This window comes from Cnephaeus nilssonii (assembly GCF_951640355.1).
Source record: "Cnephaeus nilssonii genome assembly, chromosome: 1".
NCBI lineage: Eukaryota > Metazoa > Chordata > Mammalia > Chiroptera > Vespertilionidae > Cnephaeus > Cnephaeus nilssonii.
The window spans coordinates 5,417,395-5,444,015 of record NC_137072.1 but is presented as its reverse complement, the minus strand read 5'-3'; the positions used below and the strand labels follow the sequence as shown (position 1 = coordinate 5,444,015).

The window sequence follows — 26,621 nt, the reverse complement described above, 5'->3', positions numbered from 1 at the left end:
CTAGACACACTCCAGGTTCTGAGTCAGAAGGTGAATAATTCAACTCCTTCAAGCCTTGTACCGAAGACTATCTCAAGGTCAGTTACCACTTCTAAAATTTAGGGGAAGAGTCCTGGCCAGTGTGGTTCAGTTGGTAGGAGCAGCAGCCCATACACAAAAGGTCCTGGGTTCGATTCCTGGTCAGGGCACATGCCTAAGTTGCAGGTTCCATCCCAGCCCCAGTCAAGCGCGTTTGGGAGGCAGCTGATCGATGTTCCTCTCTCCCACCAATGTTTCTCTCAAACTCTTTCTTGCTCTCTCCCTCCCTCCCTTCCCACACTCTTCCTCTCTCTAAACACCACTAAAAATGTCCTCTGGTGAGGATTAAAAAAAAAAAATTTAGGTGAGAGAAGGAGAATATTCTAAAGTTGAAAGGCAATAAGGTAGGTCAAGAGATTAAACTACACATTAACAGGGAAAAAGAGCCACTTTAGAGTAGGAAGCCAGGAATACCACATGGATAGAACACTCACAGGTCAAATGTTTTTAAGTCTAGAACTATTTACTCACTACTTTCCCAGAAATAATTTTCATAGTTTTAAAAAAGGAAATATATAAACATGGACAAAACTTGTGCTATGCAGACATACCCTTACTTTCAAATTTTTCATCCACTTTGACATTGCCAGAGAATCCATTTTCAATAAGACAATGTTCAATGAGAGCTGATCCATAGGCTATAAAAACAGAGGGTATTATTTTTAGTATTTTCCTATAAAATTTAACATCAAAATATAATACAAATTTATGTCCACTATAAATGATCTACTCAGTAACAGTAGCCAGGGAAAATAATTAGTTTACTTATTTTGAAATGCTATTAGAAATGACAATTCAAGTACTTAATTGAAATTTGAGACTACAATAAAACTGTAAAAGCCAGTACAAAAGTTATAGGAATTTAGTGAAACTTAGCCACATATAAAAAAGATTATAAACTAGGAATGCAAGGTTGGTTTAGCATCCAAAGAGTGGTTAATGTAATATACCTTATTAATAAAGAAAAAATTCCTTATTGTAGGAATAAGTGATGATTTTCTCAAGCATAAAAGTCATTACATTTTCTTTACCTTGATTATAAAAAGTACGTGACATCCTGGGATACCCTGAGCCCCATTAATAATAATAATCCTACATAATAATAGACAAATATGCAAATTGACCGTACCTTTGCTATGCCCGCGATTGGCCAGGAGGCGCGGGGGGGGGGTAAGGGGCGGGACTCGGGGTGGCCGGGGTGGCAGATTGGGCCGGCGGGACGCTGAGCTCGCGTCGCCAGCGGCGGCTCGAGCTCAGCGTCTGCGCCATGGCTGTGCTGCGGCACAGAAGGGGCCTCTGGGGCAGCGAGCTCACGTCCCACTGTGGACCATCAAAAGCGGGGGAGCTGGGTGCCTGTCTGCTGGTGCACCAGGCCTTTCAGAAGCCTCCAGCGCGCCGGAGGCTTCTGAAAGGCCTGGTGCACCAGCAGACAGGCACCCAGCTCCCCGTGATCGAAAGCGAAAGCGTGTAGGGGACCCTACACGTGCATGATTCAATCATGCACTGGGCCTCTAGTAATAATAATAATAATAATAATAATAATAATAATAAACCTAAATGGTTATTAAACCGAAGATTCACACTGGGAAAAGAAAAGATTTCTTAGAATATTATAACTATCATTAAAGTGCTAAATAACATACTATTAGTTAACATAACAGTGTTACTTTTAAATAAAATCTAACAGATAAAGGTCAAACTTCATGTGGTATGACAAATTTATCTTTCCTTAAAAATAAACTCTACTCAAAAGATCATTTTAAACTCCTTTCTAAAGTTATCAAGAAGTTCTAATTTTCTACTAAAACTATAAAAGGCTTAAATAAATTCCTGAAAACTATACTATCTTGCAAATATTTCATTGCTCTATGTAGGATTACTCACGAAGTAATGGGTTAAGAACTCTCTTTAGCAGTTCACCCTTCGGTGCCCTGGTTATTATTTCAGTCAGTCTGTAAAACAAAATTGATATTACCTCTTACTATCTTATATTTAATAATTCTTACAGCAATATTTATAGTCATAATACCACATCAATTCACCTGATCTTCAAATATTCTAAAATATAAGAGGAACTAGTTCATTTTGTAGGTAAGAAAATGTAGGGTCATAAAATTAATTTATTTGAGGTTAGTAAACAGCAGACTGGGACCTAAAACCAGGTTTTCTAAAAAAAATCAATACTTTTTCAACTTAGTCATATTGTTTATCATCAGTGTGCCCATATATGATATGAAAGACACATTTTTATGTAACAGTTAAATGTTGTTGGTGAAGCCTGGAGCTATATCTTAACGCCTGAAATGGCTTTACCTAATCAAACATTTAATAAGAACTCAGGATGCTTGTGGGCAGGCCTCAGATTAGCAGTGAACTTGCTAGAAATGTAAATTTCTGAGCCCCACACCAGATCTACTGACTCAGAAATCTGGTTTATCAAGCCCTCCAGGTGATTCCAATGCATGCTAAACTTTGAGAAACACTGTTATAGCCTATTGGCATCAAAGCCTTCAGCCAGAAGAGTACAGCTACAATTAGCACCGTATCTTACCCTGCTCCCTTTTCTTAGCTAAATCCTTTATATCCTTTTGTACTCTACCCAAGATATCCATCTATCTTCTCACAGAATAGCTGATAAATCTTTGCACTTTACCAAGAAATAATAAACATCTGAAATAACACCAAATTTATACTAAAAAGATACATTTGCTACTCTCAAATAAGGCTTAATTGCTTACATGCACATTTATGCAGTTCAAGTAGTCCAAATTTAGTTATTTTATGCAAGTAAATAAAATATTTTATGTCCGTTCTTTATATTCTTACATATGACCTATTTTACCTTTTAATACAATATGGAATGAGTTTATAAAAAAAAATGTTACCTTTCCAAGGTAAGCAAAGGTTCAACAGCTCTAGCATGATCAACTGGATAGCGTTCACGAACAGCAAATTTAACTTCATCTGACTCATCAGTTCGAAATCTTAGGATATTTAAAATTAGATACTCATAATCTGTAAGAACAATGTTCCCCTATAATAGAATAAAATATAATTTAATGCTTATCCCATATCATTTTTGAAGCTTAAAAATTGAGAAAGAAAATGTAGGCTCTTAAAAACCTCATCAAGGCTACAGAAATGAAGTTACAGAAAGCATTTGACCTTGATGACCACCAGCTGAACTACTGCTGTACTTTCATGATACAGGTCTACAAACACTGTAGCTTATTATGAAAAACAGAACAGATATATATCTATTTCAAAAACCAAGCAATATCACAGATATTGCTGATTCACTCCCAGACCACTGCAATAAAGTATCACAATAAAGTGAGTTGTAATTTTTTTGCTGGTGGAAGGTCTTGCTTTCAAGTTGCAAAAATCGTAACATCGGTGAAGCCAAAGTGTCATAAAGCAAGGGGCAATAAAATGAGGTATGCTTATATATTTTCACCTGCATTGTGTCTTTTAAAAAATTTTATTAATATTTTAGAGAGAGGAAGGGGGAGAGAGACAGATAGACAGACACACTCATGTGAGAGTGAAACATTGATCGGTTGCCTCCCACATGCACCCCAATCGGGATTGAACCCTCAACCTGGGTATGTGCCCTCACCTAAATCAAACCAGCCACCTTTTGGTGTCCAGGATGATCCTCCAACCAACTGAGCTATGTCAACCAGGGTGCATTGTGTCTTTTAATAGCAGCAGTTATGTGGCAATAAAGACAGTGATACGCATCATCTAAGTAATTCACACTTGATAATGTTGCCTAATGTAATAACTCAATAAAACAAAAAACTATATGCTTAAAGCTACTCATTGCAGTTATTTACAATAAAAAAAATAGAAACAACCTAAATGTAAATATTGGGAAAACTGTTAAATAAATAAATTATGATATACAACATAAGCTGTTAACTTATGAAGACTATGTAAAAAAAAAGTAGGAAATTGTTTATACTCTTAGATAAAAAATAGTAAGACAAAAAATTTCTCTATCTTAGGAAGTAGAAGGCAAATATAGAGAAAAATGATAATATTTACTGAAGAGTTAGGATTAAAAAGACCTTTTAAAATTTAATACTGTTATATAATCTTTTAACGAAAAGAACCTAATGAAAATAAAACTGCCCAAAGAATACAACCTTTCAAATTGATTACTGTGAAGACAGGTGTTATTGCATAATTAAAAGAAGCATCCATGAAACTAGTCACAAATGCCTTAGCAAATACTTAGAAGTTGGTCATAGAAGATGGTAAAGTAGCCCCAATCTCTTGAGGAATGACAATTTGCAAGATAAATGGCTTCAGTAGATGGGAACACCATTCACTTGAGATAAAGATAACCAGAAGTTGTTACTAGGTGTTAAAAGAGTATACGCACCTACTGCTAAAGAATCTGACTTCAAAGCAACCATGTATTTAAATTTTTAAACATTTATTTAACTTAAAGAACAAAAAATTAACTGGAGAAGGAAAGTAGAGGGTTGGGATACAAGTCCATATAGTGTCTTGTTCGGGAAGATGTGACTTGAAAAACAGACGTGGCTATAGAGCCTGGCACACAGAGGGTGTGCACAATAAATGTCTACTGAATAAAATTGTGCAGTTATCCAGAACACCTGGAAGATTCCAGGAAGGCAGTTACTTCCCTGAAAGGGCTTTCCTTAAACCAAGGTTTCCCAAAAGTATTCTGTAAGATAGCTCTCGCTACTCCCATTTAAAAAAAAAAAAAAAGAATTCTGTGATTAAGTAAGCTTTGGAAATTCTATATAACATATCCTTCTCCAGGAATTGTACATATCACCATATCATATTAAAGAAATTGATAAGTCCTAGAGTTAAATTTTTACCATATTCTCAAAGTTCCTCAAATTTTTATGACTATGGGACTCCTTTTTCTAGGCACACCTATTATCTTATGGAAGTGGTATCCAAGGAACATATTTTGGGAAATACTATGCTTGACTCTGACGTACACAATAAAGTACTTTCTGATCTTAACTTACTTTCTCCAGAGTCTCTCCTAATGGAACTTATTACAAATTAATAAACTGGTCCTAGCTAGTTTGGCTCAACAGATAGAGCCAAAGGGCCCGGGTTTGATTCCAGTTAAGGGCATGCCCCTTGGTTGTAGGCTCAATCCCTGGCCCTGGTCAAGGCATGTGCGAGAAGTAATCAATCAATCAATGGGTCTTTCTCACATCGATGTTTCTCTCTCTCCCCCTTCCTTCCACTCTCTCTAAAAATCAATGGAAAAATATCCTCAGGTGAGGATTAACAAAACAAAACAAAAAAGAAAAAAAAATTAATAAACTGACTTTCTTAAATGAGTTTGAGTAACAATAGCCTCTTTACCCAAAGCCCGGTCAATTCTAGATAAACCACACATCAAAATCTTTGACATGAAACTTTGAAGATCAAACCCTGTATAGACAGAGGAAAGAATAATCTTCAGGATCTATTCTAAGCATCAACCAACCTACCGCTCTTGGCATCATAGTGACTGTGAACATTCCCAAGCACATAACTCTCATATATAAATCCTTAATATCTATTTCAAACTCATCACTAACTGGACCTCTGGAACCTAGACTGTATGCATGCCAATTGCTCAGAAAGATCAAAATAGAAAGATCCTAAATGCAATGGGGTATCCTGAATTCGATCCTGGAACAGAAAAAGGTCATGAGTAGAAAAACTGGTGAAATCCTAATAAAGTCTATAGTGTAATTAATAGTAATGTACCAATGATAATTTCTTAGTTTGGACAAATGTACCATGGTTATATACTAGTAAGATGTTAACATTAAGAAAAACTAGGCAAAGGATATATAGGAACTTTCTGTATTATTTTTGCAACTTTTCTATAAATTTATAATTATTACAAGATAAAAAGGTTTAGATTTTTAAAATAATAAAGATTACACAAATTCATTCATACTACTGAAATAATTTTTAGGCATCATTAAGTGCTAAGTTTAAATTGAAATAGGAAAAAATACCCAGAAAGGCCCGTGTATGATATATAAGCCTAATCCTAGATTGCAAGCATAGTAGTCCCCCTTATCCACAGGGGATAAGTTCCAAGACCCTTTGTGGATGCCTGAACTTTGGATTCTACATTTACTGTGTTCCCCCCCCCCCGCCCCCCGCTATAAACACATACCTTTACACTTAAAGTACGGTGGGGAACCTTTTTTCTGTCAAGGACCATTTGGATATTTATCATTTGAGGGCCATACAAAATCATCAACTTAAAAAAAAACACATCATCAACTTAAAAATTAGTCTGCTATATTTGGTCGAACATTTAATTAACTCACCTCTAATGCCTTGGCAGGGCCAGACCAAACGATTTTGTGGGCCGGGCCGGGGTCCAGGGGGCTGGACGTTCCCTACCCCTGATTAAAGGAAGCACTTTTAAGACCTCTCTTTGGCATATTTGAATTGTCAGCATCACTACTATTATGCTTTGGGGCCATTATTAAGTAAAATACGGTACTTGAATGCAAGCACTGAGATACAGGACAATCTGATAACAGAGATGGCTACATATACAGCATGAATACTTGGAATAAAGCAATGATTCACACAGGCAGGGGAGATGCCAGAATGGGAAGGCACACAAGATTTCATCATGCTACTCAGAATAGTATGCATTTTAAAACTTATGAATTATTTCTGGAACTTTCCATTTAATATTTTTTGACCATGGTTGACCAGGGGTAACTGAAACCAAGGAATGCAAAACCACAGATAAGGGGTAACAACTGTATTGACCTAAACCTAAGGCATGCCTGCAATTAGTTAAATTCTAGAGATTTTAACCCTCAAATGAAAAATTGTTTTCTTTTCTTTTGTTGGGGAACTGGGGCAAGGCAGAGAAAGGGGACCATAAATAGGACACTAGACATGTTATGTTAGTATGAGGAATTTATTTGAGCTAGGAGTAGTTAAACCTCCCATTTAAAAAAAAATATTTATTTAAAAAATATTTTAAAATTGATTATGGAGAGAGGAAGGGAGAGGGAGAGAGAGAAACATCAATAGGCTGCCTCCTGTATGTCCCCTACTGGGAACTGAATCCACAACCTGGGCATGTGCCCTGACTGGGAATCAAACCAGTGTCCACTAGGTACATGGAACAATGCACAACCAACTAAGCCATATCAGCCAGGGCAAAACCTTCCATTTTAATTCTATGTAATTCTCTATATACTGAGAATATATTCATGTACTATTACTAGATAATCCCAACCACTGTCCTACTGAGAAATAGAAAAACTGAATAAAATACACAAAGCATGCCTTTTGAGAAATAAAAAAAAATGCTAACTGGGCAGTAAACATTTACAGGACCAAAATCTAGGAGAAGATAACTCAGAAAGGTGAGCCCCACACTTGGGGCTACTTTTCCCCTAGGACCATTTGTCTAAATTCTGATAGACTCACAGGACAACTAAGAAGAATAAAAATTGGAGTTCAGGGCCCAAGCGAAAAGTCCTGGGGGCGGGGGGGGGGGGGGGGGGGGCGGGGGATGGTGGTGAGGGGTAGTCCAGCTATGAGTAGTGACCTCCAAAGTATACATTCCAGAAGAAGGAAATATATCAGCTTTCCTAGGGCCAGCTTCTAATCAATTCAATTCCTAACTGATGTAAGGTAATCTGGGATTATGTGTGCCCTTTAGCTACCTGTCAGAAGCAAACAAATATCGGAGAAACCAAGACGGCGGCATAGGTAACCACATAAACTGCTGTCTCGCACAACAATTTCAAAACTACAACTAAAAGAAAAAACGGACATCATCTAGAACCACAGGAAGGCTGGCTGAGTGGAAATTCTACAACTAGAAGGAAAGAGAAAAGCACACTGAGACTCAGAGGAGCTGCAGGAGGCAGAGGTACTGAGACGCGCGTGGAGAGGACTGGCAACTGAGTGCGCGGCTGGCTTTCTCAAGCGGGAGGGAGACAAAAGCTCCCAACTGCGCTGAACTCAGTTCCGGGCGAGACTCTGGGGACCCAGACTCATACAGGGTGAAACTGGACTGTCAGGAAAGAGAAAAGCACACTGAGACTCAGAGGAACTGTGGAAGGCAGAGGTACCGAGGCGCGCGTGCGGGCAACTGAGGCAAAGGTACCGAGGAGGGTGGGCAACCGAGTACATGGCTGGCTTTCTCAAGCGGGAGGGAGACAAAAACTCCCGACTGCACTGAACTCCAGTTCCGGGTGAGACTCTGGGGACCCAGACTCATTCGGGGTGAAACTGGACTATCTGGCAGCGGGCGAAACTTGAGGGCAGCTTTCTCTCAGAGGTGCTTGCAGCGATTACCACGGGACACTGAGACACAGGGGCCTATTAGGGCAGGGCTGATGGGAAACCAATACTGTCTGCTCTGCTCTGAAACTCCGCCCCAACCAAGCTGAGCACGGAGGCTTTTGCAAATCTTCTCTCATAAGGTGTCTCCAGCACAGAAGTTCTCCCAGCATAAACACAGCTGATCCTCACAGCCAATTGGCCTGGAGGTCAATTCCCCCCAGTGATACCAACAACAATCAAGGCTTAACTACAACAAGACTGTGCACACAGCCCACAAAGGGGTGCACCAAGAATGTCCACCTCAGGTAACTGGGGAGGCTGAGCCACTGGGCTCTATAGGACACCTAGCACACAAAGCCACTCTATCAACTCAGGGAAGCAGCCAAAATGCAGAGACAAAGAAACAGATCACAAATAACAGAAATGGAGGAAAGCAAACGACTGGATATAGAGTTCAAAACCACAGTTATAAGGTTTTTCAAGAATTTTCTAGAAAAGGCTGATAAATTTAGCGAGACCCTCGAGGATATGAAAAAGGACCAACTAGAAATTAGCATACACTGACTGAAATAAAAAATATTATACAGAGATCTAACAGCAGACTAGAGGATCGTAAGACTCAAGTCAAAGATTTGAAATACAAAGAAGCAAAAAACACTCAACCGGAAAAGCAAAAATAATCCAAAAATATGAAGATAGTATAAGGAGCCTCTGGGACAACTTCAAGCGTACCAACATCTGAATTATGGGGGTGCCAGAAGAAGAGAGAGAGCAAGATACTGAAAACCTATTTGAAGAAATAATGACAGAAAACTTCCCCCACCTGGTGAAAGAAATAGACTTACAAGTCCAGGAAGCACACAGAACCCCAAACAAAAGGAATCCAAAGAGAACCACACCAAGACACATCATAATTAAAATGCCAAGAGCAAAAGACAAAGAGAATATTAAAAGCAGCAAGAGAAAAACAGTTAGTTACCTACAAGGGAGCACCCATATGATGGTCAGCTGATTTCTCAACAGAAACTATGCAGGCCAGACAGGAGTGGCAAGAAATATTCAAAGTGATGAATAGCAAGAACCTACAACCAAGAATACTCTACCCAGCAAAGCTATAATTCAGAATTGAAGGGCAGCTAAAGAGCTTCACAGATAAGAAAAAGCTAAAGGAGTTCATCACCGCCAAACCAGAATTATATGAAATGCTGAAAGGTATTCTTTAAGAAGAGGAAGAAGAAAAAGGTAAAGATAAAAATTATGAACAACAAATACATATCTATCAACAATTGAATCTAAAAATCAAGTGAATAAAAAATCTGATGAACAGAATAAACTGGTGAACATAATAGAATAAGGGGCATAGAAAGGGAGTGACTGACAATTCTCGGGGGGAAAGGGGTGTGGGAGGTGCGGGAAGAGATTGGACAAAAATCGTACACATATGGATGAGGATAATGAGGGGGGGTAAGGGCAGAGGGCGGGGTGGGAACTGGGTGGAGGGGAGTCATGGGGGAAAAAAGAGGAACAATTGTAATAATCTGAACAATAAAGATTTATTAAATTAAAAAAAAAAAAGAATGGACTTGTCACCACAGAGTGGCAGATGCTATTTGGTCAACATCTTTGTGGGGTTCACTGGGGAACAGACTCAGAGACAGAGCCCCACCCTCAGGTGGCTCTCGGGAGTCCCTCAAGGGGCCAAGGGCTGCGAGGGGCACGGGGAGCTATTTTTGAATGGATTCATAAACATTTCCTGATTCTGTGGTTGTCTCCTCACTTATTCCCAATCGTGCTCTTTTCACTCTTTTCCTGAGTGAGATTTGCCAGGATTTATCTACAAAATTTTTTATCATTTTACTAAGTTGTTGTTTTTTACTTCATTAGTTGCAGAATGTATCTTTAATTTTTTACTCTTACTTTAATATCCTCTCTAATAAAATGGTAATATGCAAATTAACCATCACTCCACTACATAAGCCACGCCCACCAGCCAAGCCACGCCCACCAGCCAATCAGGGCAAGTATGCAAATTAACCCCAATCCAAGATGGCTACAGCCACAGAGAGCAAGGTTTCCCAGGTAACAGAGCAAGCCAAGCTTTCCATAGCTGTTACAGGCCTAAGCCTCCACTCAAGCTACAAAGTTTCAATTATAGAAGGTAAACAAATTCAAACAAATGGCGGCAGAATGGAGCTTGAGAGAGCAGGCCAGGGTTGCTGGCGGCAATAGGGGAAGCAAAGCTTTCTGCACACCCTGGCCGGGCTCACCCATTTAAGGCAACAAAGTTTCAATTGTAGAAGGTGAATTAACTGCCACAGAAATGCCTGCAGCCCCAGAAATGGCTGCCGCCCCAGGCTACAAAGTTTCAATTGTAGAAGGAAAATAAATTCCAGATACCAGGGCCTTTCCTTGGGTTGCCAGGGGCGTGGCCGGCCTGCAAACCACCACAGGCCCCTCGCTCAGGCTGCCCCACACCCCAAGGGAACCCCCACCCTTATCTGTGACACCCTTCAGGGCAAACCAGCTGGCCCCCACCCGTGCACCAGGCCTCTATCCTATCTAATAAAAGAGTAATATGCAGATTGATCATCACTGCAACACACAATATAGCTGCCCCCATGTGGACACAAGATGGCCACTACAAGATGGCCAGCAGGAGAGGGCAGTTGGGAGGCACCCGGCCTACAAGGGAGGGCAGTTGTGAGGGACCAAGCCTGCAAGGGAGGGCAGTTGAGAGGGACCAGGCTTGCAAGGGAGGGCAGTTGGAGGTGATCAACCCTGCAGGAGAGGGCAGTTAGGGGTGACCAGGCTGGCAGAGGAGGGAAGTTGGGGGCAAATAGGCTGGCAGGGGAGCAGTTAAGCATCAACCAGGCTGGCAGCAGAGTGGTTAGGGGGTGATCAGGCTGGCAGGCAGAAGCGGTTAGGGGCAATCAGGAAGGCAGGCAGGCAAGCAGTTGGGAGCCAGCAGTCCTGGATTGTGAGAGGGATGTCCCATATTGGAGAGGGTACAGGCTGGGCTGAGGGACAACCCCCCGCTGTGCACGAATTTCGTGCACCAGGCTTCTAGTATATATATATATGTGTGTATATATATATATATATATATATATATGTGTGTGTGTGTATGTATATATATATATATATATATATATGTATATATATATATATTTTCATTCTATTTTTAAATTGAAATACTTAATTCATTTGTTTTTCTTTTTTAAATATTAGAAGTTTGTAGGCTCTGGAGTTCCTCTGTGGCATTCGCTGCATCTGCTATGCTTTGGATGAACAGTGTCTACCTTTTTAGTCCAGGTAGTTTGCCATTTCAGTGTTGACTTTTCCTCTGATGCTGGGGTTATTTAGAAGAGTGGCTCCAATTTTTTAAGAAGTTAAGAATTTGCCCGGCTGGTGTGGCTCAGTGGTTGGGCATCGACCTATAAACCAAGAGGTCACAGCTCGATTCCTGGTCAGGGCACATGCCCAGGTTGTAGGCTCGAGCTCCAATATGGGGTGTGCAGGAGGCAGCCAATCAATGATTTTCTCTCATTATTGATGTCTCTCTCTCTCCTCTTTCTCTCTGAAATCAATAAAAATATTTTTTAAAACTTAAAAAAAAAAAGCAAACAAATGTCATCTTTAAATGAAGACATGTTTTCAGGTCTCACAGTATATTTTTCCTACTCATTGCCTGCACACAATAAAATAACCAAGCATGTCAAGAAACAAGACAATGTAATTTAAATCAAAGGAACAACAGACCTTAAAAAGATACTCAAAACTCATAGCTACAGACAACAAAATGGTGGTTACCAAAGGGGGAAAAAGGTAGGGGGAGGGCAAAGTGGGTAAAGGAGGTCAAACATATGGTAATGGAAGAAAACTAGACTTTGGATGGGGAGCACTCAATAGAGTTGAATGGCACAAATGTTGAATTATAATCTTGTACACCTGAAAATTAAATATCACTAGGAGCCCAGTGCGCGATTCGAAATTGTGCAGCACCGCTCACCCTCGAGTTACCGGTCCGGCCCTGCCTTGCCTCCCTCTGCAGCCCTTGAAGCAGCCGCGGCCGCTGCTGATCAGGCCCTTCCCCAGTGCAGGCACGTGGAGGCCCCTGCCACCCCGCCCCCAATGCTGCACGCGCAACCACCTCCTGTCCAGTCAACCTATTACGGCGTCCCGGTTAATTAGCATATTTATCTCTCTATATATATCTTACCTAATCTTACCTAATAAAAGAGAAAAATGCTAATTGACCATACCTTCGCTACGACCACAGCCAATCAGAGCGAGTATGCAAATTAACCAAACAAAGATGGCGGTTAATTTGAATACGCAGGCGCAGCGCAGAGTGAAGCCTGCTATGAGGGGAAGGGGGGCGGCGGAGGGAGCTACTCGAATGGTGCTTCAAACAGAAATGAGGACGTGCCGGCTCCGGGCGGCCCGGAGCGGTGAGTGGGAACTTGCTGGCTCTGGGTGGCCGGGGAGTGGGGACGTGCTGGCTCCCGGGCCGCTGGGAGTGAAGCCAGGGGCCTAGTCTTGCACGAATATCATGCAATGGGCCTCTAATATAAATATATTAGCCAACATTACCCAATAAACCTAAGAAACCAGTCACTTAGAGGTGTCAGATAATAGAGCAATTCCAAATGATGCCAAATGATTCTTGTCTGACAGCAATAAATTAGTGACTTGAAAGACAAGTCAAAAGAAAATATGGCTGAATTTCCCAAAACTGATGAAAAATACCAAGTCAGAGATTCTAGAAATAACATGAACCCCAGTAAGACAATTACAAAGAAAAATTCAACTAGGCACATCACAGCAAACTACTGAAAATCAAAACCAAAAATTTTAAGGCATCCAGATAAAAGGGCTAGATAACCTTCAAAGCAACAGTATAATTGACACTGATTTCAATAAAAACAATGGCTGCCAGAAGACAATGTACTATTTTTGTAACTGTCAAAAATTTGTCTCGTTAATGGCAAAACTGTTTCTAAGAGAAATGTCTCATTTGCTTATGACAAATTACTAGAAGTGAAATTCCTGGGTCAAAGATTATGCACATAAACATTACAAGTCATGATATATACCATCAAATAATCTCCTGAAAGTGTTCTTATCTACTTTTGTTCCTCTACATTTGTGCTAATACTGGTTACTGTCAAATTTTCTAATTGCTTATATACATACTACTCCTGGTGCACGAAATTCATGCACTGGCGGGGGCGTGGAGCGGGGCTCCCTCAGCCCGGCCTGTGCCCTCTTGCAGTCTGGGTCCCCTCAGGGGATGTCCAACTGACTCCTCCAGGGAGTGGGCCTAAGCCGTCAGTCAGACATCCTTAGCCTGCCAAGGAGGCAGGAGAGGCTCCGCCACCACCGCTGCACTTGCAGCCATCAGCGCGGCTTGTGGCTGAGTGGAGCTCGCCCTGTGGGAGCGCACTGACCACTAGGGGGCAGCTCCTGCGTTGAGCGACTGCCCCCTGGTGGTCAGTGCACGTCATAGTGACTGGTCGTTCCACATTAGGGACAATTTGCATATTACCCTTTTATCATATAGGATTGGCTGAGAAAAAAGGAAGTACGAGGAGGAAGAAAAATGCCTTGTTTTTTATATTTCAGTAATTCATGAATTTAGGCATGTACTCATGCTTTTATAAACCACTAGAGGCCCAGTGCACGAAATTCGTGCACGGGGGGGGGGGTGTCCCTCAGCCCAGCCTGCACCCTCTCCAATCTGGGACCCCTTGGGGGCAGTTGGGACATCCCTCTCACAATCCAGGACTGCTGGCTCCCAACTGCTCACCTGCCTGCCTTCCTGATTTCCCCTAACCGCTTCTGCCTGCCAGCCTGATCACCCCCTAACCACTCCCCTGCCAGCCTGATTGATGTCTAACTTCTCCCCTGCCAGCCTGTTTGCCCACAACTTCCCTCCTTTGCCAGCCTGGTCACCCCTAACTGCCCTTCCCTTCAGGCTTGATCGCCCCGAACTGCCCTCCCTTGCAGGCCTGGTCCCTCCCAACAGCCCTCCCCTGCTGGCCATCTTGTGTCCACATGGGGGCAGGATCTTTGACCACATGGGGGCAGCCATCTTGTGTGCTGGAGTGATGGTCAATCTGCATATTACTCTTTTATTAGATAGGATAGAGGCCTGGTGCAGGCGTGGGGGCCAGCTGGTTTGCCCTGAAGGGTGTCCCGGATCAGGGTGGGGGTTCCCTTGGGGCATGGGGCAGCCTGGGCGAGGGGCCTGTGGCGGTTTGCAGGCCGGCCACGCCCCCCGGCAACCCAAGCGGAGGCCCTGGTATCTGGGATTTATTTATCTTCTACAATTGAAACTTTGTAGCCTGGAGCGGAGCCAAGCCTTCTGCTCGCTCCGTGGCAGCAGCCATTTCATTGGAATTTACCGTATTTTCCGGCGTATAAGACAACTGGGTGTATAAGACGACCCCCAACTTTTCCAGTTAAAACATAGAGTTTGGGATATAACCGCCCTATAAGATGACACCCTGCGTATAAGACGACCCCCGACTTTTGAGAAGATTTTCCTGGGTTAAAAGGTTGTCTTATACGCCGGAAAATACGGTATTTATCTTCTATAATTGAAACTTTGTAGCCTTAAGCAGAGGTCAAAGCAGGCCAGGGCTGCAGAAGCTTGGCTTCCTCCATCACCTGGGGCAACCCTAGCCTCCTGCTCTTTCCAGCTCCCTGGCTGCTGCCATTTCTGTTGGGATTTATGTATCTTCTATAATTGAAACTTTGTAGCCTTAAGCGGAGGCCTGGGCCGGCCAGGGTGTGCAGAAAGCTTGGCTTTCTCCATCGCCGGGGAAACCCAAGCCTCCCTCCTGCTCTCCGTGGCCTCAGCCATCTTCGTTGGGTTAATTTGCATACTTGCTCCTGATTGGCTTGTGGACGTGGCTTGTGGGTGTAGTGGAGTGATGGTTAATTTGCATATTACTCTTTTTTATTAGATAGGATTTATATTTATTCTTTTTTGAACTGTCTAATCAAGCACTTTGCCTTTTTCCACTTAAGTGCTTTATGAAAACTGCATACGTAGGGTTATGCACATCTTTTTATGGCACAGGTTAAAATATCTTTCCCCAGCCCTAGCTGGTTTGGCTCAATGGATAGAGCATTAGCCTGCAGACTGAAGGGTCCCAGGTTTGATTCCAGTCAAAGGCACATGACCAGGTTGCGGGCTCAATTCTCAGTAGGGGGCGTGCAGGGGGCAGCTGATCGGTGATTCTCTCTCATCATTGATGTTTCTCTCTCTCTCTCCCTCTCTCTTCCTCTCTGAAATCAATAAAAATATATTAAAAAAAATATATATATATCCAGTTTTTCATCTTCCAATACAGTTCAGTGTTTTCTGCCTTATGCAGTTCTAGAATTGAGTAGTCCTCTCTATTAGTATTTGTTTCCAGTGTTAGGTTTAAAAGTCTTTTTCATCCCAAATTCACCAATGTTAATCCGTATTTTTACATAGTATTCCTATGGCTTCACTTTTTACATTGAAAAAAATGTTTTCAAATCAATTGTGGTTTGGGTGAATGATGTCTGCACTCCTTCCAAGTGATTAATAGCACTTTTCTGAATACTCTGTTGATACATTCTACACAACAAATCTGCTAAACAGCATGAGAACATGAACTCTATGATTCCTTGTTAACATATGTATAGCATTTAAGAACACAAATTTGTTCAAAGTTATACAAATCTGTGGAATTATTCATGTTGCTCCTCTAGGCATTAACATACAGAGAAAGCTTGCTGAAGTTTGGGACTCTGAATTAATTGTAATCTCTATGAATAATGCAACCCTACCTTGACAGGGAACATATATACTTCTTTTTTTAAAATATATTTTTATTGATTTCAGAGAGGGAAGAGAGAGAGAGAGATAGAAACATCAATTATGAGAGAGCCCACAACCCAGGCATGTGCCCTGACCGGGAATTAAACTGGGACCTCCTGGCTCATAGGTCGACACTCAATCATGGAGCCACACTGGCTGGGTGGAACATATATACTTTTAAGAAAGGCTTTATGTATAATTATTCTTAGAAGATGGCTTGTTTACTAGCTCTATAAAATGTTAGTTTTGGAGAGTAGAGAAGGGAGTAGTTATGATAGGATTCTTTGGCCTGTGGAAAGCCCTGTAAGGTACTCACTTGATCACCTGTCATTTCCAGTTTTCTGAAACATAAATTTGTACCATGTGTTTTTCTTTATTACTTCTAACCCACTTCTCAGTAATTTCTGTCTTCTGAAATGGTCTCTCAGTTTTTGTGGGTTAACAATGTGTCTACTGACTTTTTTTCATGAGCAATTAGTCTTCCTTTCTGGCTGTTTTCTCTTTGTCTTCGGTGTTCTCTAGTTTCATTAAACCGGGTCTAATATTTCTATTCAGAGCCCCTATTTGCATTTTTAAAAATATATTTTTATTGATTTCAGAAAGAGGAAGAGAGAGAGAAACATCAGTGATGAGAGAATTAGTAATCGGTTGCCTCCTGCATGCCCCACACTGGGAATGGAGCCCAAAAACTCATGCATGTGCCCTGACTGGAAATTGAACGCTAACCTCCTAATTCATGGGTGGACGCTCAACCGTTGAGCCACACCAGCCAGACTATTTGCATTTTTTGCTCACCACTCCATAGGAGCATGACAAAGGTCTTTCTTAAATTAGACTCATTTTCCTATAGTTAGGTTTATGAAAATTAAACAATATTCTTGATATTATTTCAACTATATATCTTTCTCCTATCATTCTAAAGAGCTGAAAATATTAACATCATACAAAAGAAACATAAGCGTGGTTAGGTCTTATGTTTCATCTTCAGTCACAGCCCTGACAATTGGGTTTTCTCTTTTTTTTGTAATGAAAGTACCTAACTTAAGCTTTGCTTGCAGAGGCATCTACTTCAAAAAAGCATCCACTTCAAAGATGGCTACACTACCAGACACATGACTAAGTCAAGAGCCAGGTCACCTTCCCTCACTGAGGATCCTCTGTTTTAGAGACCTTGGTTGATTTTGATAACTGACCATTGGACCACTTGTTTTTTTCTCTTTCTACATTTTAAATTCCTCTTCTTATATATTTAAATTTTTGATACATATAGAATTTATTTTGCTGTAAGTGGCTCATAGGACTGATGACACTATAAAAGCATGGCAATGTCCCTGAGTCTCAACTGCTGTCTTACTTATGACACAACTATCTATTTTCTGGTTGCATCACAGTAGTCCTGAAATGTAACTGATGATGTCCTCAATTCTTAGATCTTCATCTCCTACATTCATAATGCCTTTTAAATGGCTGAGATCTGCTTAAATTCTAATCTCCAGATTAAATGAAGGTTATTAACTGGAAAACTGTATTTAACTTGTTTGGTACTTATTATCCTAATCTATTTATATAAAAACCCTGGGTGTAACACCATCACGGCAGAAGTTCGACCAACCGGAAGGAAGTCAGTCCTGCAGGGGTTGCCTTGGCAACGGCTGCGCCCTCCCCAAGCTGTTCCGGCCAAGGGCGAGGTTTGAGGCAGGAACCGGCCCTCGGAGCGTGGAGGCACTGGGTCCTGGGTTGCCTTGGCAATGGCTGCACCTCCCCCAAGCTATGTCCCTTGAGGCCTGAGAGAAGAACCCACCCTCGGAGCGCCAGGAGCGCCCAGTGGCAGACAGTCAGTCAGTCCTGGGTTGCGGAGGTCACTGCGGTAGAACTCTGGATCTGGCCCAACAGGGGGCGTGGCCGGCCTTCAAACCAGACCCTGACAGGAGGGAGGAGGGAGCCCCATTTCTCACAGAATCCGCTATTGGATAGCTTGCTGTCAGTGGCCTGCCAGCCAGGAACCCCATTCACCTGCACCCCGGACCCTGACAGGAGGGAGGAGGGAGCCCCATTTCTCACAGAATCCGCTATTGGATAGCTTGCTGTCGGTGACCTGCCAGCCAGGAACCCCATTCACCTGCACCCCGGACCCTGACAGGAGGGAGGAGGGAGCCCCATTCCTCACGGAATGGACAGGTGGCCAGCTTGCTGTCAGGGGCCTGCCAGCTAGGAATCCTGTTCACCTGCATATCTGTATGTGTCGTGCCGGCACGGCCAAGGGCGACCCTGAGTGGGGGCGGGTGAAAGGCTTAGAAAAGACAGACAGGAGAATAAAAGCTGGGTCTCGGCGGGACGCTGCTTCTCTGAGAGACAGCGACCGTGTCCACAAGCCGTGTCTTTACTTTATAGCAGATGCCACGAGGCAAAGTAAGGGCGTGACCAAGATGTTTACAACATTCTCGTGGGTTTCAATCCTACTCAACTACATACATCTGAACTCTATCAAGCCCACATCACTTAGGCACGTGTTCAGACCATAGGTTCAAGCCCACAACCATAGCTGTTAGCCATAATGTGCTGGGAGGGCCCTGCCCTCCAAGCTGGGACTTGCACGTGGCAAAGAGAGGACTGTGCCCTCTCATCAGTCCAAGGCTTGAACCTGTCCAAATCCTGTAGCTGTTCCCCACATCTGCACATCTGTATAAAGTTTTAATACATTATATTAGAGGTCGTGGTGGTACTGTTTTACCCACAGCGTCTACAGGAATTGCTGCAAATTTACTTCTCAGTGGAAGAATATTTCATTCCCAATATAGTGTAAATTACCAATTCCATTAAATGAAACTTAAATTTCTAGACTCGATATAAACAGTGAAGTTGCTAAAACTATTAAAAAGGCCCAACTTCTCATTATTGATAAATGCACCATGGCATCCAGTCATGCTATAAACGCCATAGACAGATTACTAAGAGAAATTATTAATTTCAATGTTGTATTTGGTGGGCAAGTTCTCCTTCTTGGAGGGGATTTTCGACAAATCTCAGTATTGTGCCGCATGCTATGTGATCGGCCATAGTACAAACGAGTTTAAAGTACTGTGATGTTTGGGGATGTTTCAGAAAGTTGTCTCTTACAACAAATATGAGAACAGAGGATTCTGCTTATAGTGAATGGTTAGTAAAACTTGGAGATGGCAAACTTCATAGCAGTTTTCATTTAGGAATGGATATTATTGAAATCCCCTGTGAAATGATTTGTAATGGATCTATTATTGAAGCTACCTTTGGAAATAGTATATCTATAGATAATATTAAAAATATATCTAAACGTGCAATTCTTTGTCCAAAAAATGAGCACGTTCAAAAATTAAATGAAGAAATTTTGAATATACTCGATGGAGATTTTCACACATATTTGAGTGATGATTCCATTGACTCAACAGATGATGCTGAAAAGGAAAATTTTCCCATCGAATTTCTTACTAGTATTACTCCTTCGGGAATGCCATGTCATAAATTAAAATTGAAAGTGGGTGCAATCATCATGCTATTGAGAAATCTTAATAGTAAATGGGGTCTTTGTAATGGTACCAGATTTATTATCAAAAGATTATGACCTAACATTATCAAAGCTGAAGTATTAACAGGATCTGCAGAGGGAGAGATTGTTCTGATTCCAAGAATTGATTTGTCCCCATCTGACACTGGCCTCCCATTTAAATTGATTAAACGACAGTTTCCCGTGATACCAGCATTTGCGATGACTATTAATAAATCACAAGGACAAACTCTAGACAGAGTAGGAATACTCCTACCTGAACCCGTTTTCGCACATGGTTAGTTATAAGTTGCTTTCTCTCAAGTTCAAAGAGCATGTGACGTTAAAGTTCTAAATACTTCATCACAAGGGAAATTAGTCAACACTCTGAAAGTGTTTTCACTCTTAATGTGGTGTACAGGGAGATATTAGAATAAGTTTAATCACTTTATCAGTCATTGTTTGCATCACTGCACTGTTGTTTTTATATCATATTTTGTTGTTTTTATATCATGTCTCTGTTGTTGTTATAACCTTTTGTTACTGTTTATTTATTAATAAATTTATATATTATTTTCATATACATTTTACTAATTTCCTTTCATCTCTCACACTTCTATTATAGAGAAAGGGCAAATAGCAATATTAAAATATTTCCTCTAATTAATTCCCTTTTAATGTGTATGAATTTCGTGCACCGGGCCACCAGTGTATCAATAATAGCCTCTGATACAGAAAAAATGTTTCCTGCCCATGTTTTACAGCACTATTACATGAATAATTAACAATATAATGATGAATTCTCCCTCACCCCATGCCCCAAATTTAACTTACCCTATCATAGAGCTCAATGATTAAGTGATATGCAGCTTCATCACTTCCAAATTGAAAATCTACAATTCTATCCACACCAAGCTGTTTTGCACTGACTAATCTCCGACTCTTCAAATGTTTTCGGCACTAGCAAGAAACAGAAGAAAAATGCATTTATATAAAGTTAATGCCTAATCATTTGGTATTGGATTATGTTTCTTCTTTTCATTGGCATCAGGAATAATATTTTTAAAGTTGCAAATAAAACAATATAAAATAAAAGCTTGCAGGTAATAAGAGGAAAAATATTTTGGTTTAGACAACTCTAAATGCTAACTCTGAAACAATATTTTATATTCAGTTTTTAAGTAGATAATGATAGGCCCATAGTGAAATTTAGTTGTTACTTTATATCACTGCTAAATCCCTTCTTCTCACCCTGATGACCTCACTAAAAGCCATAACCTTTTTTGTTTTTAAAGAGAGGGGGAGAGACAGGGAGAAAGAAACATTGATGTGAGAGAGGCACATTGATTGGTTGCTTCCTGCACTCACCTGACCACAATCAAACCTGAAACCTAGGTATATGCCCTTGACCAGAATCAAACCCTGGACCCTTCAATCCTCGAGCTGACACTCTATCCACTGAGCCAAACCGGCTAGGGCAATAACCGTTTTTTTTTTTAAGTCTCTTTCTACTCCAATCTTTTAAGTATCCCAAATTTCTTTTGTGTGTTTGTGTTCAAAATTAATGAAGTTTCCATTAATCTTCCACTTCAAATACAAATTCTAAACCATGAGCTTATTGGTATTGTGGAAATTAGTCCTCCAACTTATATCCAATTACCCTCTATTGCCACAAACTTTATTGATATAACCCAAGTAGAATTTTCTGGTACTATCTCCAAGCTTTTGATCAACCTAGCTGAAATCCAAATATAATAACTCCTATTCATGATCAAATCTCATTCCTCACATCCCTAGTCATAAAGTTATTGTTCTTATTAGCAATTAGAATAAAATTAGCATGTTAAACCCGAATACAAATTACCTGGTAAATACTTTTTATTTTAGATTACTTGTACCATTCTTCAGTACAAATATTTAGGTACTAGAGGCCCGATGCATGAAATCCATGCAAGAGTAGGCCTTCGCAGCCACAGCAACGTCCAGAAGGTTGTCCGTCGGACAGTCGTTCCACTATTTGGCCATTCGGCCAATTTACAAATTATGCTTTTATTATTATAGATGACATGGAACAGAAACAAGACTACTCTGTAGCCTCTAAAAAAAACTCTTACAGCTGTATCTAATTTTTGAATTTGAAAGACCCTTTAGTGTAGACCAGTAAGAAAGAATGCTTTCTTTTCTTCAACACTCAGATTCAACATAAATTTTACAGAAGTTAATCTAAAACCACCTTTAAAAAATATATATATAGTCATTCTTAGAATGAATGTCTACTCTTTCACAACTAAGAATAGTCTCCTCCAGACCTTATTGTTCAAGTTGACTAAAATTTTCATTTTATGTACTTATATATTCAGGCGGATATAAGAGGAATTTTCCAACTTCATAGAATAAACAACTTTCCCCTCCTAAATTCAACAGTTCTGATTTAAGAGTAACCTATATGAATTTTTATTTAAACAATGACCTACATATAGGGCTATCTTTAAATCCCCAGGGAAAATCACAATCAAGCCTTCTAGAGTCCCCCAGTAATCTTCTTATTCAAGAAATGTAGAGTTAGCCCTGGCTGGTTTTGCCCAGAGGTTAGTGTGTCAGCCCTCACCTTGAAGGGTCTCAGATTCAATTCCCAGTTAAGGGCCTGTACCTCGGTTGCAGGTCTGATGCCCGGCCCTGGTCGAGGTAGGTGCAGGAGGCAACCAGTTGATGTGTCTTTCTCATATCAATGTTTCTCTGTCTCTCCCCCTCCCCTGTCTCTGTCTCTCTCTCTCTATATATATACTGAGTGGACAGATTATTATGATCTCTGAACGCATAATCATCTGGCCACTCAGTGTATATCCTATATAATAAAAGGCTAATATGCAAATTGTCCCCTCTACCAGGAGTTCGACCAGCAGGCAGGCTGGCCAACCACCCATGTCCCCTCCCCCTGGCCAGGCTGGCCGGACCCCACCCATGCACAAATTCATGCACCGGGCCTCTAATATATATATATTGAGTGGCCAGATTATTATGCATTCAGAGATCATAATAATCTGGCCACTCAGTGTATATCTGTTTGTGTGTTTGTGTGTGTGTGTGTGTGTGTGTGTGTGTATCCCACTCCCACTCTCTCTCTCTAAAGATCAATGGGAAAAATATCCTCAGGGGAGGATTAAATTTTAAAAAAAGTAGAGTTAAAATAAACATAAAAGGCATCCTTGTGAGGAACAAAAATTGGCACCATGGAACGGTGAAAAAGGGAAGATTATTTATCATGAGTATGTGTGGTCATAGAGTACATATATAAATCCTGTTTTGTTTGCTTATTTCATTAGCAGCGTGGTGAAAACAACCTTTCACCCACTGAGCTATAGCTGACATCCCCAAATGTGAGAACTAGAGCAAATACTGTGATTTACCACATACTGGACATGGCCCTGCCTGTATCATACAACAGTAACAGCTCTTTAAGTTATTTATAAAGTGCTTAACATTGTCTGCTCCATTACAGGGAATCTTTCTATACATTTAGCTTGACATGTACACCTAACTCAAAAATTCTAAGTTTCTTTAAACTGTTTGAAGTCCCATTGATACTATAGCCTAATTTGGGAATGTTTACACAATTGTATCCTATTGCTTGTTACATCATCTGCAAAACTAAATGTTCTTCATATCCACTGAGTTGTTAACTTAAATGAAATATGCATTACCCATCTACTTTTAAAAGTGCTACACAAACATAAAGTGGCATTACTAGTAAGGATAATCTCCAAAAGAACCATTTTGGGTTACTATTAAATAAACTTTTAAGAATTTGATAATTTTATGATAGCCCTTGTGATCTGGGAAGCACTTACCTAACTTGCAATCCAAAACAGATTCTAAGTTGCTGGGGATAAGGCTCTTCTCTGTAAAGCCTCTAATGAAATAACACAATGCCAAAACAAATAAATTTCTGAAGGAAAGTGAGGAGGAGAGGAAGAAGGAAATTAATACATATGGATTCCTAATATGTGTCAGGCATTGTGTTAGATGCTTTACATGTTACTTCAATTAATCCTCACCAATAACCCCATGAGAGAGGTATTATCCATATTTCACATTCAAAGAAACTAAGTTCCAAGAGGTTAAATAACTTTTCCAAATTATAAAATGAGTGGCAAAACCATTAATTCAAAGTTAGGTATATCTGACTCTAACGCCTTTCCTCTGTCGCACATGAACTTTCAGTGTATCTGTTATGTCAATAAGCAAATGAGTAACATGTCCACAATGCAGAATCTCAGTTTTAATAGTACAAAGAAAAGCAAGGAGAGAAGTAAAAAGTAAAAAGATATAATAATTGACATACTAGTGTCACTGAGTATCCCAACAAAATACAGACTGATAGCTCAAAGTGAGCTACGGAAGGTAAGACTAGGAAAAGGAGGGGTGGGGAAGGTGAGAACAGATCACGGAAAGCCAAGAACGCTAGGATATGGGATATTCAAAAATTAGGGAATCCTAAAACGTGAGATAACTAATGAAAATGATGCTTTAGAAAAACTTAATGTTGGTCTAATACAGAATTGTTTTGATACACGAAGTGGATTTATAGTTAAGGGACGACAAGGCTGAACGTCATAAAAAGCTTGACCTTGAATACTGACTGTGGGAACAGAAAGATTTGGAGCACAATTGGGTGTGAAGGGTAATAAGGAGAAGTCAATAGATATCCACTTTATTCATTCCAGTATCCATCAACTACTCTTATCTTTATTTTATCTCTACTTTAAAACTTCAACTGCTAGTGACCAACCTCAGGGCCTTAAAATTTACTTTCAAGTATAAGTTAAAATTTACCTTCATGGCAAAACTAGACGGCATCATATTCTTAGGCCACTCAAATTCTGTTGTGTGAATTCGTATGCCCGATTCAAGTAAAAGTGTTGCTTTAAAGTCTGGTCTGTAGAAGAAAAAAGTCGATTTTTTTCTTTAGGGCATTTGCCAATGCTAACTCAGTGAAACAGACTAAAAGTGTAGGTAAAAAAAAAAAAACCTCTCATTTAATTACAAAAGATAAAACAAGGCTTACTTTTGAAGACGAATAAGATATGTCTTATTATCCACATCATAAACATTGTTTACTCGCATTCCTAGCAAGCTGCAAAGAGAAAGGAAACATGTAACAAATCACACTACCATCTGAAACATAAACCTTCACACAATTTAATGCTGCAGGCAGAAGCAGAGCCTGCCAAAGAGGGGGACTTCAGGATCTTCGACTCTAAAGATACAGAGTCAACTAAGGAGCAGAGTCTGAAGGCCATCATGCTTTCAGTTCAAAACTTAAGTGTAACTGTTTAAGGACAAAAGTGGTCCATCAGCCCTGAGAACTCCATGCCCTGTGACTCTGAAATGACCCAATGTGTTTTAGGAAAGTCAGTCTAGACCACTTAATTTACTGCAAGAGGGGAAAAGGGGGCGGGGGGGGGGGGGCGAACGAGGCCCTGGGACATAGGACAAAGCTCACACAGCTGAGTAATAAAAACCCAGACTAGAATCCAGACCTGTCACCTCCAGCTGACGGCGCGGCTCCCCCTGTTTGGGGCGAGGAGTGTCACAGAAAACAGGCCTCCGGTCTGGAAGCCCCTGAAGCAAAGGACTTACTCCGGCGTCCGGGCGTCCACCTGGCGGCTCCGTGTTTTACGAAATGTTCGCTGTCAAACCTGGACGGCGGGGGCCGACGGAGCGAGGGCCCCGCCAGAGCCGGACACCGGACCGGAGCCGAGCCATCCGCGGGGCCGAGAGGGGGGCCCGCGGCGCCGGGATCCGCAGGTGCCCACCCTGCGGGCCCGGGGAGGGGGCGGCGCTCGCACACCGGGCCTAGCCAGGTCACCGAACAGCCCGGGGGCGGGCGGGGGGGAGAAGCGGGACCTCGGGCTGGTCCTGTCTTAAGCCGCGGGGCCCTCCGCTCCGGCACTCCCCGCACCAGGCCCGTCACCGGTCGCCCATTACCTGGCATTCAGCTCCGCGAGTACCGCACGGAGGTCCACGGTGCTGAAGCGGGTCTTCATGGCGGGGCTGGACGGTCGCTGCCGCAGCTTCCACCGCTGATTGCCGGGCCCGACGCCGCTTCTCTTCTGCGCAGGCGCACCTGGCGGAGAGCTACGGCCGCGCGGAAGGCCCAATGTTACTTAAACGCGTTTCTGTCGCTTTCCGGAAGAATTCGTTTATCAAGTCCCCGTCAACTCGCTTTTTTTTGCGTGTGTACCAGAACAACTTCATTTTGTACCAGAAAGAGATACCAACTGTTCTATTAAAACTGCATTCCTTCCTGGAAGGTTTACGGATTGATCCGGTTACCTTGTCCCTTGGATTCGGAACGCAAATCAGCCTCCATAGTGACCCCTGCTGGTGGTAACAGTTCATGAGGGAGGAGCCCCGATTTCCCCAGAGGGGCCGGAGGGTTCTGTCTCCTTTAGGTTAGGTTCCTGGTACGTGCAGAAAGGGAAGAAGTCAAACTGTTACATTGGCCCTATAATTATCCTCACCAATCAAGGCGAACCAGCCCGCAAGAAGGAGTTCCTATTTTGATGGGCCCTGCTCTCCAAGATAGAGCAACCCTGGTCTCCTGGGGAGTTCCCTGATCCGTTGACAGAGGAAGAGAAGACTTGGGACCGATTGGTGTAGAGATAGTTCTGTACGATGTGTGGGCATCCCCTGAAAGTGAACAGCTGCAGCACAGCCGCCCCTTTCTGGGACATTCCTGAAAGACTGCGGTGAAGAGAAATATCCTCCCAGTGGGCAGGATTCCCAGCAGGGCACCTGGCTGTTCATTTTTCTTGGAAGGAGAAATGTGATGACCGG

At 41.6% G+C, this 26,621-nt stretch overlaps 1 protein-coding gene across 6 annotated transcripts in view; it reads right to left on the bottom strand.

Moving 5' to 3' along the window:
- The window catches only part of NEMF (nuclear export mediator factor), a 75,435-nt gene extending 49,543 nt beyond the window's left edge, over positions 1-25,892 (bottom strand). For 4 of the 6 annotated variants that reach the window (XR_013813566.1, XR_013813567.1, XM_079771928.1 and 1 more), the window contains exons 1-7: positions 25,770-25,892; positions 24,847-24,915; positions 24,615-24,717; positions 20,616-20,741; positions 2,964-3,112; positions 1,963-2,030; positions 630-716 (exon numbers count right to left, since the gene is read on the bottom strand). Coding sequence is in view for 4 of the 6 variants with exons in the window: in XM_079771928.1 (XP_079628054.1) it covers positions 630-716; positions 1,963-2,030; positions 2,964-3,112; positions 20,616-20,741; positions 24,615-24,717; positions 24,847-24,915; positions 25,770-25,828 (661 nt within the window). In the remaining 2 variants the exon portion in view is untranslated. The remainder of the gene's footprint in view (positions 1-629; positions 717-1,962; positions 2,031-2,963; positions 3,113-20,615; positions 20,742-24,614; positions 24,718-24,846; positions 24,916-25,769) is intronic. The other 2 variants (XM_079771930.1, XM_079771931.1) reach the window with 2 other exon arrangements.
- Positions 25,893-26,621: the final 729 nt, after the last annotated feature.